The sequence below is a fragment of the Sphaeramia orbicularis genome, chromosome 12, assembly GCF_902148855.1.
Source record: "Sphaeramia orbicularis chromosome 12, fSphaOr1.1, whole genome shotgun sequence".
NCBI lineage: Eukaryota > Metazoa > Chordata > Actinopteri > Kurtiformes > Apogonidae > Sphaeramia > Sphaeramia orbicularis.
This window is the reverse complement of record NC_043968.1, coordinates 71922683-71933666: the sequence shown is the minus strand read 5'-3', so window position 1 is coordinate 71933666 and position 10984 is coordinate 71922683. Positions and strand designations below refer to the sequence as shown.

The following is a 10984-nucleotide window of genomic DNA, read 5'->3' as shown; positions in this document are numbered from 1 at the left end:
TGAACCTCCCCCTTCATTTCCTTTCAGTCAACAGGAAAACTGGAGCTCAGACTCCAACAGTCGGACACAGACGATCAGAACATCAGGATAAAGGAGAACCTTAAAGGCAGGAATGAGCAAGAACCAGAAAGAGGTGAAGAAAATCCAGTCAGTTTATCTGCAGAACCTGGAAAAACTAAACCAGGGGACAAAACCTGACAAAAAACCTTGGAAACCAAAGGAGGGGGAGTTTGCAGCGATGGAGAAGCTGCGCCAGCCTCCTTTATCTGGATCAGTCAGTAAAAGCTCAGCTCACAGAATCAGCCGAGACCTGACCTGTTCCATCTGTCTGGACCTGTTCAGGCAGCCGGTGTCGCTGCCCTGCGACCACACATTCTGCCAGACCTGCATAGAGGGATACTGGAGTGGCCCCCGGGGGCCCGGGCAGGGGGGCACTGGCTCCTGCCCCCAGTGCAGGAAGGTGTACCCCGGACAGAGCTACAGGCCCAATCGGATCGTGGCCAACATCGTGGAGAGTTACTGTCAGGGTCTGGAGGAGAGTGGGAGTGGGGCCCACCGGGTGGATGGAGGGTTGGCTGAGAGGGTGCCCCCCCCAGCCCCACGATGCAACAGGCACAGGGAGGAGCTGAAACTCTACTGTGAGGAGGACCAGGAGCTGGTGTGTCTGGTCTGTGGACTCTCCCAGGAACACAGGAACCATACGATGGTGTGTGTCCAGGAGGCTCAACACAAGTACAGGGTCAGTTCAAGCAGGATTTCACCTTTGGAAAATCACCTGAAACCTACTGTCAAATCAGTCAGAGCAGCCGATGGGGTCCATGTGAGATAATTATGAATTTACTTTCAAAGGGGTGATAAGTATGTGTAACATAAGTGTAGTATATGTGTTGTATATGTGCAACATAAGTGTAGTATATGTGTAGTGCATATGTAACATAAGAGTAGTATATGTGCAACGTAAGTGTAGTATAAGTGTAGTATATGTGTAGTATACGTGTAACATAAGTGTATTATAAGTGTAGTATATGTGCAACATAAGTGTATTATAAGTGTAGTATATGTGCAACATAAGTGTAGTATAAGTGTAGTTTATGTGCAACATAAGTGTAGTATAAGTGTAGTATATGTGCAACATAAGTGTAGTATATGTGCAACATAAGTGTAGTATATGTGTAGTATATGTGTCATATGGGTGCCACGGTGGTGCAGTGGTTAGCACCTCACAGCAAGAAGGTCCTGGGTTCAATTCCGACACCAAGACCTTTCTGTGCAGAGTTTGCATGTTCTCCCTGTGTTTGCATGGGCTCTCTCTGGGTACTCCAGTCTCCTCCCACCTCCCACAGACATGCACTAGTAGGTTAACTGGTTGATCTAAATTGCCTGTAGGTGTGACTGCGACAGTGGTTGGTTGTTCGTGTCTATCTGTCAGCTCTGTGATGAACTGGTCAGGGTGAACCCCAACTTCACCCATAGGTAGCTGGGATAGGCTCCAGCACCCCCTCTTGAGGATTAAGTGGTTCAGATGATGAACGAATGGATGTGTTATGTATGAGTAATGTATGTGTAGTATATGTGTAATATGTAATATGTGTAATATTATTTCATTTTATTTGATTTAACCTTTATTTAACCAGGCAAGACAGATTTAGAAAACATTTGTATTTACAACTGTGGCCTGGCAAATGGCAGGGAAAAGGGAGCAACCCCCCCAAAAAAAACAAAACAAAACAAAACGAAACAAAACAAGATTAAAATGAAATAAACAGGACAAATAAAACAAAACATTTAATGCATGTGTAATATATGTGTTGTTTATGTGTAATATAAGTGTAAAACATGTGTAATTCACTGCCTGGCCCAAAAAAAAAAGTAGCCACCAAAAAAAGGTCACACACTAACATTTTTTGGACCACCTTTAGCTTTGATTTCAGCATGCGTTCGCTGTGGCATTGTTTCGATAAGCTTCTGCAAGGTTATACGATTTATTTCCATCCAGTGTTGTATTCATTTTTCACCAATATCTTGTATTGATGATGCAAGAGTCTGACCACTGCGCAAAGCCCTCTCCAGCACATCCCAAAGATTCTCAGTGGGGTTTAGGTCTGATTAAGGTCTGGACTCTGTGGTTAAGGTCTGGACTCTGTGGTGGCCAATCCATGTGTGAAAATGATGTGTCATGCTCCCTGAACCACTCTTTCACAACTTGAGCCCCATGAATCCTGGTATTGTCACCTTGGAACATGCCCATACCATCAGGGAAGAAAAAATCCATTGATGGAATAACCTGGTCCTTCAGTATGTTCAGGTTGTCAGACCTCATTCTTTGGGCACATAATGCAGCTGAACTTAGACCTGACCAACTGAACCAACCCCAGATCATAGCACTGCCCCCACAGGCTTTTACAGTAGGCACTAGGCATGATGGGTAATCACTTCATCTGCCTCTCTTCTTACCCTGATGCGCCCATCACTCTGGAACAGGGTCAATCTGGACTCATCAGACCACATGGCCTTCTTCCTTTGCTTGAGTCCAATCTTTATGCTCCCTAGCCAACTGAGGCCTTTTTTTCCAGTTAGCTTCACTGATTAGTGGTTTTCTTAAAATCCCTTGAGTTCCCTTCGCATTATGCATGTGAAAATGCTCTTACTTTCACTATTAAACAGAGCTCTGAGTTCTACTGTTGTTTTTCTTTGATTTGATTTCACCAAATGTTTAAGTCAGGGGTCAGCAACCCTGGTCCTGGAGAGCCACCATCCTGCATGTTTTAGATGTTTCCCTCTTCCAATACACCTGATTCAAATGATAAGCCTATTATCAAGCTCTGCAGAAGCCTGATAATGACCATCAGGTGTGCTGGAAGAGGGAAACATCTAAAACATGCAGGATAGTGGCTCTCCAGGACCAGGGTTGCTGACCCCTGGTTTAAGTGATTGCTGATCACGATCAATCACAATTTTTTTCCAACCACATTTCATTCTGGAAGACAATGGTTCCCCATTATCCTTCCAGTTTTTAATAATGCATTGGACAGTTCTTAACTACGGTGGCCCAGAGGTGCAACAGCTCAAAAAATTATCCATATAAGAAAAAAAAAGAGAACAGCCCAAAAAATTATCATCTATAAGAAAAAACCAGAGAACAGCCCAAAAAATTATCCATATAAGAAAAAAAAAGAGAACAACCCAAAAAATTATCCACTATAAGAAAAAAAAAAGAGAACAGCCCAAAAAATTATCCACTATAAGAAAAAAAGAGAACAACCCAAAAAATTGTCCTCTATAAGAAAAAAATAGGTAACAACCCAAAAAATTATTCACTGTAAGAAAAAAAAAGAGAACAGCCCAAAAAATTATCCACTATAAGAAAAAAACCCCCATCATCCACCTTTTCAATTATGGGGATGCTGTTTACCCAAAAGGTCTCTTGCTTTAAAATTAAGGCCACCAGAAAAAATAAAAGCATAGGCTGAAAATTTTTAAGGCCTTCAGCTAATGTGGCTAATGCAAATTTTTTGGGCTGTTCTCTTTTTTTTTCTTATTGTGGATAATTTTTTGGGCTGTTGCACCTCTGGGCCACTGCACTTAACAGTATTTTAGTAGTTTCTGCAATCTCCTTAGATGTTTTCTCTGCTTTGATGCATGCCAATGATTTGACCCTTCTCAAACAGACTAACATCTTTTCCATATCCACGGGATGTGTCTTTCGACATGGTTCTTTAAGAAATGAGAAGCTACTTATTGCATCAGTTGGGGTTAAATAACTTGTCGCCAGCTGAAAGATAATCACCCAAGCTGTAATTATTAAGAACACAACAATTATTATAAGAGGCTCATTCCTATTTGCTTAGTTAAATCCAGGTGGCGACTTATTTTTTACCAGGCAGTGTATATGCACTGTATATGTGTAATACATGTGTAATTACGTGTTGCATATGTGTAGTATGTGTGTGATGTAAGTGTGGTATAAGTGGTGGGTGTAGAAGCATTCTAAGTGTTTTGTTGGTGTCTTCATAGGCGTCTCTGAACAGCTCCATGGATTCCCTGAAGGCTGAACTCAACACGGCGCTGCAGTGTGACAGGGAAGCAGAAGACGAAGTCAAAAAACTCAAGGTCAGAGGTCACTGATTTCATACCATTATATTTAAACTAGGGCTGGACAAGTTAATGCGTTATTACCGCGTTAACGCATTCATTAAATAACGCCGACAATTTTTAAAAAATCTCACGTTAATGCCGTTTTATTCTAATTCCTATTCATCTGCCCCTGCTTGTGTGCGTGTAGCGATTAGCTCGGCAGATGGACAACAGGTTTCCCAAGAAAAGCTGGACGCCGAAATCTTCTCTCCAAATCTTTTACTCGAGACTCACTGTAAAACTGCAACATACATACAAAATATGTCTCAGTTATGTTCATTGCCTTATTGCATTATACATTTAAATGAATGGGAAACAGACCGCTAGCTTGATGCTAACTTGAATGGGAAAATCCATAGACACGCTAAAGATTAGCATTTACAGATTCATTTAAGATTTACGTCTTTTTATCCAGCAACAAAGGCTCACATCGGAGATATTTTATACTATTCATTTTTACAACAACTGAACATAAAATACTCACAGGCAAATGTTTTTCGGGCCATACAAACAGACTGAAAGAAACGTGTCTGTTAGTTCCTTCTTATGTCTGGACTGACAACGGGAACACCGAAAGGACAAAACATACGTTAGTGCAATTTATTCTGACCACTAGAGGGCCCCCTTTGCTTGCTTTTAACAACTGAGCATCACATATTATTGGGCTTATTAGTATTAGTACTTATTAGTGGGCTTAAGACTCCTGTCAATCACTCACAACCGGAAATAAACTGGTGGGGACATAAACATGGAGAAAAGTACCGGTCTTTTCCATGGACATTTTCATTTTAAATGTCTTCAGATGGTGGGGTTGAGAAGGACACAGTTGTTTGTAGGCACTGCAATGTGGAATTACTTTTTATTACCGGAGTTCGTTGAGTCTGAAATATCACTTAAAGACAATACACACTGTTGATGCTGGCAACCTCCCCCCGATATAACTATGCGATTAATCGTGATTAATCGCAGAAATCCACGCGATTAATTGCGATTCAAAATTTTAATCGCTGCCCAGCACTAATTTAAATAGACTGTTTCAAACTGGAGGCAAGTTATGAATTTTATCCCATAGATCCACAAGATCTTTAAAACATTCCCTTAATCTTCTCGGAACAGTGCAGACATGTGAAAACCCGTAGTAAGACGTGTATAAATGCACTGATTTAAATATGTTTTGTATGGGACAGATATGTGCTGTATGTCCAAAGTTATAAAATTATTCTTTGTAGTGGGTTTGTTGTATAGTTTGTAAATGTAACCACAAAAATGCTGTCACTTCATGCACTGCACATACGATTCATGTAAGACTTCAATGTAAGGTCCGGTGTACATGTACACAGATTTCTATACTACATTTGGACATGGGATAAAAAACAAAAACATCACAAGTCGGACACTGGCAGTTATACTTAACCTGTGTAGTCAGGCACTGATTAACTGTGTGATCATTTCAATTATTTTCCACTTTAGGAACACACCGCTGACCTGAAGCAGCGAATCGAGGCCCAGTTTAGTGACCTCCACCAGTTCCTTTACCAAGAGGAAAAACTTCTGCAGGTGAAGCTGAAGACAGAAGAGCGAAGGGAGCTGATTCGTCTGGATGAACACAAGGCTCTGCTGTGCGTGGAGATCTCCCGCCTGCAAAAGGCCGTCCATGAGATAGAGGAAAAGCTGAAGGAACAGAACCCGTTCACTCTGCTCCGGGTGAGTTCTGCCTCCACACATGATAAATAAAGTCCATCTGGAAGTTGTTAGCAGCATAATGATGAGTTAGCCCAAAAGATAATTAAGGCAGAAAATGCTGCACTTTTGGTTTTAAACTCATTACTTTTCATGACCATTTATATCACATGAAAAAAAATGAGTTAAGAGACAGAATTTAGGGTAAAAGTTAACTTTATCCAAGCAGAACAGTAGATTTGTGAACTACAGATCAGATTGGACCCAACATTGAACAGAACTCAGGCAGGATGTGACTGTATGGATGTAAACACACTGAATTTTAAGAACTGGTAAAAATATCCTTTAATAACAATGGACTATGACATAATGTAGGCCAGTGAAATCACCTCCTGATCCTGGTGATAAAGGGTTTAGTTGAAGAAGGGGGCCGTTCTCTGGCCAACGCTACGGGACTTTCCCATCAGCCACAGGGAGATCCCACAGGGTGGAGAGCATGAGCACAGGCGCTGATGTAATGTGGAAAAGGCAGCTCTGCCTCTAAGATACAACAATCATCAGACTCCTTCTCCTTTTCCTGTGTTTATTCTTATTTCAGAGCATCAAAGCTTTGCTGCAGAGGTGAGTATGGGAAAACCATTTCCTGACTTTACTCCAGATGGTTTTTACTCCGATTTCCTCCTGTTATTGTTGTGTTCTTGCTTTTGTTGGCAGGCCATCGCTGAAGTTTGAAAAACCTGTGTTTACACCCCCCAGCCTGTGTGAAGGGCGGTTTGCAGGGCCTCTGCAATACAGAGTGTGGAAATCCATGAAAGGAAGTATTTACCCAGGTACTGTTAGTCTCACTGTGACACTGTCTAGAGTGGGTAATAATAATAATAATAATAATAATAATAATAATAATAATAATAATAATAATAATAATGATAATAATAATAACAATAATGAATTGCATTTATAAAGCACTTTTCATCCAGCAGAATCTCAAAGTGCTACAGAGAGAAAACAGTCCAATGAAACATAAAAATACTGAATCAGGAATAAAAGACTAGGCGAATAAAACAGAGCATCATGGTTGGCCATAAAAAGCCTGTGGGTCATTCCATCCCAAATCAACCAGATTTCAGAAAGTACCTCGCACGACCCCCTCAGAAAATTCTGAAAAAATTCACACTTGTTCACCTACCAGATAAATGAACACATCCAAAATTTTAATGTCATATCTGTAATAGTTTAGGAGATACAGCACTTTGAAAATTAATGCTTTTTTTATTTTTATTTTGCAAATCTGCTTTTCAGTCAACTTTGAGGAGCTGTATCTCCTTAGGTATTCAAGCCACACTGCTGAAACTTACTGTCTGGGGTGAAATCCCCCTGAAAAGACCATATTTTGCATCAAAATAATTGTAGGTGCCTTCATGTTTGGTCCATGAGGCCTTGAAATCAGGCGAAAAGGCTAATTCTTCAAAATGTCCTCTCTCTTCAGGCTTGCACTGTGCCATAATGGATGAATGTAGAGACCAGTTTTTTTTTTGCATGGATTCTTATGGTCAAGATGCAACAATATACTGCAAAAAGACTACATTTCAATGAAAAGTGTTGCTGTGAGGCAATGAATAAAATGGGTCGATTTCAGTTTTTCACAAAAATACTCTTTATTTGAGCACCCATATTACCATGTGGCCAATTAATGAAAATTTTGAAATTTTTACCATGTCTTCATATGTGTTTCAAGATGTTGTGCACAAAATTTTAGCTTTGGGAAAGAACTGGTTCTATTTTTAATATTTTTTTTTACTGCATAACTGTATTTTCTTCAAATTGTATACAAATGTAGGTGTAAAAGGCATTTTTAACAGTATAATGGCACTGATTATGGCACAAGTTATGATAATACTTGAGATATTTGAACTAGGGTGTGGAACTGCATGGTGGTTCAGATAGAATAATTATAGATTTCCCAGAACTGGCTCAGGTTGATGCCTGTAGTAGAGACTTCTCGGAAATTGGATAGAGCTGGTCAGTTGACCCAATTTCACCAGGGTCAATGACATTAATGTAGCTAAGATTTCCTATCTGGTAGGTGAACAAGTGTGAATTTTTTCAGAATTTTCTGAGGGGATCATGTGGGGACCATTGGTTGAATTGCCATGGAATGACCCCTGTCTAAACAGGAATGTTTTAGCCCCTTTTTGAGGGAGTCCAGTGACTGAGGAGCTCTGATGTGGTCAGGGAGGGAGTTCCAGATACGGGGGGCGGCAGAGGAGAAGGCCCGGTCACCCATGGTCCGAAGTTTAGTCCTGGGGGGGGGGGGAGGTTGGTGCTGTGGGGCCGGAGACTACAGGTGGAGGAGTGAGGGGTGAGGAGGTCCTTGTGGTAGTCGGGGGCGTTATTATGGAGGCACTTGAAGGTGATGAGGGTGGTCTTATAAGTAACTCTGAAGGGGATTGGTGGCCAGTGGAGCTTATGGAGAATGAGAGTGATGTGTTCTTGTTTGTGGGTCCATTTGAGGATTCTGGCATCACTGTTTTGAATGGACTGAAGTTTTTGCAGCTGTTTTCTTTGGGATCCCATAAAGAAGGGTATTGCAGTAGTTGAGCCTTAGGTATGAGATTCTGTAGAACCAGAACCAACTGGAACAAACAACCTCCCAGATGTTGGTGCCAATTTCATAGAATGTGCAACAACTGTGTATAAAAAGGGAAAACACACTAAACTCAAATGTTCAGATCTAATTTCAGAAAATAAATATAATTTTCATCCTTCTGTTTTCATCTGGGTGTTTACGATGTGTGGTTTTAAAAACTATTTAAGTCAATCCCAGCTTTCATCAGTGTAAATGTGAACTATTACAGATTGGCTCAAGTCATTGTATGTTTTTTTTTTTTTTTTGTTTTTAGTTCCAGCATCCATCACCTTTAACTCCAGCACCGCCAACCCATGGCTCAGCCTCACCTCGTCCCTCACCTGTGTCCGGTACCAGACCTTTAACCACACGGTGGAGGACAACCCCCACAGGTTCAATGCCGCCCTGTCTCTGCTGGGCAGTCAGGGCTTCACCCACGGCCGTCACTACTGGGAGATCGAGGTCTACAGCAGCACCGTGTGGACTGTGGGCGTGGCCAGGGAGTCGGTGCCCAGGAAGGGGGTCATCAAAGCCCTCCCCGCCAACGGCTTCTGGACCCTGTCCCTCTCCTATGGGATCCAGTACATGGCTGGAACATCGCCCCCTACTGTCCTGTCTCTGGAAGAGCCACTGGCCAGGATTGGTGTTTACCTGGACTATAAGAGAGGACTGGTGTCGTTCTACAACGCAGAGAGCATGACTCACCTGTACACCTTCAAGGAGATCTTCAACGAGACTCTGTACCCGTATTTTAATCTGGGTTTCCTGGATAAAGTACATGAAAATGAGCCTCTTAAAGTTTTCTTGCCAAAGATTTAATAAGCTGTGAAAAAACAAACTTAAAAACATCACGACAAACTGCAAAGGAAAAGAAACCATTTATACTTTTTTATTGTATATGTGAAGATACAAAGTTGATTAGTTCTCAATAGCAGATACTAGAATCATCTGTCAAATAGAATCACATTTCCCTAATTTTTTTTCTAATCTTTTTTCTAGACAACATGTATATACTTTGTTTCAGAGAAGTAATGTTTCAAAGAAGAATGTAAAACTGATGATTTCACTGTTGTTAATTCATTATAATACTGTATTCCAATAATCAGTACTGTGATTTTATTATTTTCATCAGTGAAATGTCTGATATGATACAAATGATTGCATTCAAGGACTGTAATTTTTAATTTGTGCCAATGGTTCCAATGGAAAAAAACCCCAAAAAATCTGTTATACATTGAACATGTCACTGTTGAAACTTTTATTAAACCAGCTGTGGTTACTGATCAGTGTGTAACTCAAACTTAATTATTTATCTTATTACCTTCGCCAAGGAGGTTATGTTGTTGCCAGCGTTGGTTTGTCTGTCTGTTTGTCCGTCTGTGTGCAAGATAACTCAAAAAGTTATGGACGGATTTGGATGAAAATTTCAGGAAATGTTGATACTGGCACAAGGAACAAATGATTAAATTTTGGTGGTGATGGGGGGGCACTGATCTGCCTTGGTGGAGGTCTGCGCTCTCTGAGTGCTTTTCTAGTTAATATTATGTAAGTTCTTCAGTTCAGCAATGGTATGTATTTGAAATGAAGATGCAAAGTATTAGATAAACTTAAGAAAATTTGTTCATTTGTTGTGTATTTTGTCAGTACAGACAGAAAACAGAATAATGCCGTTTCACCCATTTCTCTGTATTTTATCTCTACTTATATCATGTCAAAGAAAAGGTATTAGATTATTTTAAACAGAACAACAGCCAATCAAAGAGTCATCAACCCATAAAGACCCAGAGCTGCTTTTGTTGTAGTTCCTAAATGATTTTTTTTTTGCTCTTTTTAACCTTTCTTAAGTGATTTATCACCATTTATTATGATATCATATATTTACTTAGGTATTTTCCTGTATTTAATTTATTCATCATGTAGATGTTCATTAAAACTCAGATTAAAGTTGAGGGTTATAATTCTATATAATTTAATTGTATATATAAAATTACATATTATATAATTATATTATATATATTGATCATATAATTTGAGGGTTATAATTATATATCAGAGGCAGAGAAGACTAAAGAAAAAGTGACTAATTCAGCAAAGAAATCACTAACTGAAAATAAACCAAGTGTCTCCATCCAGTATCATTGATCCAGCTCCATGGATTTTACTGGTGAATCAGTGTTGTAGAAGATGGCGGTGAGTCCACGGTAACTACAGAGCCTCTGAACGTCCAAATAAATTCTATCCAATGACCATGAAAAGATGAGAAACTGCATTTTACACCAATTATTTACATAATTTAATTATTTCATTAAATATAATATAATGTAATTTAATCAATTAATTACATTAATCATTTAGGATTAGTGGATCAACAGGTATTAAACAGTTTACATCAGTATTTGCTTTTGGTTGATGTTGGATGTTTGGGTCTTTATGGGTTACTTCACTAAAAAACATGTTTCAACTGAAAAAATGTAAAAAGTTGTTAAAGGACAGCACAGATATACCTGGAAATAAATTATGAAAATAATTGATCATCTGTCATTT

The 10984-nt window shown here is 39.8% G+C and overlaps 1 protein-coding gene across 1 annotated transcript; it reads left to right on the top strand.

Annotated features, from left to right (window-relative positions):
• trim69 (tripartite motif containing 69) lies at positions 1–9723 on the top strand. Its single transcript, XM_030149967.1, has 6 exons — positions 1–739; positions 4015–4110; positions 5605–5838; positions 6413–6435; positions 6529–6644; positions 8715–9723. Exons 1-6 carry the CDS (start codon positions 113–115, stop codon positions 9257–9259), a joined length of 1641 nt encoding a protein of 546 aa, XP_030005827.1. The 5' UTR covers positions 1–112; the 3' UTR covers positions 9260–9723.
• The last annotated feature ends 1261 nt before the right edge of the window (positions 9724–10984 follow it).

Excerpts from the sequence above, each read along its gene's own strand:
- trim69 (XM_030149967.1), top strand. The coding sequence starts at position 113 with ATGAGCAAGAACCAGAAAGAGGTGAAGAAAATCCAGTCAGTTTATCTG. Across the intron at positions 5,839-6,412 it reads ACCCGTTCACTCTGCTCCGG|AGCATCAAAGCTTTGCTGCA; the intron begins GTGAGTTCTGCC and ends TTCTTATTTCAG. Across the intron at positions 6,645-8,714 it reads GAAAGGAAGTATTTACCCAG|TTCCAGCATCCATCACCTTT; the intron begins GTACTGTTAGTC and ends TTTTGTTTTTAG.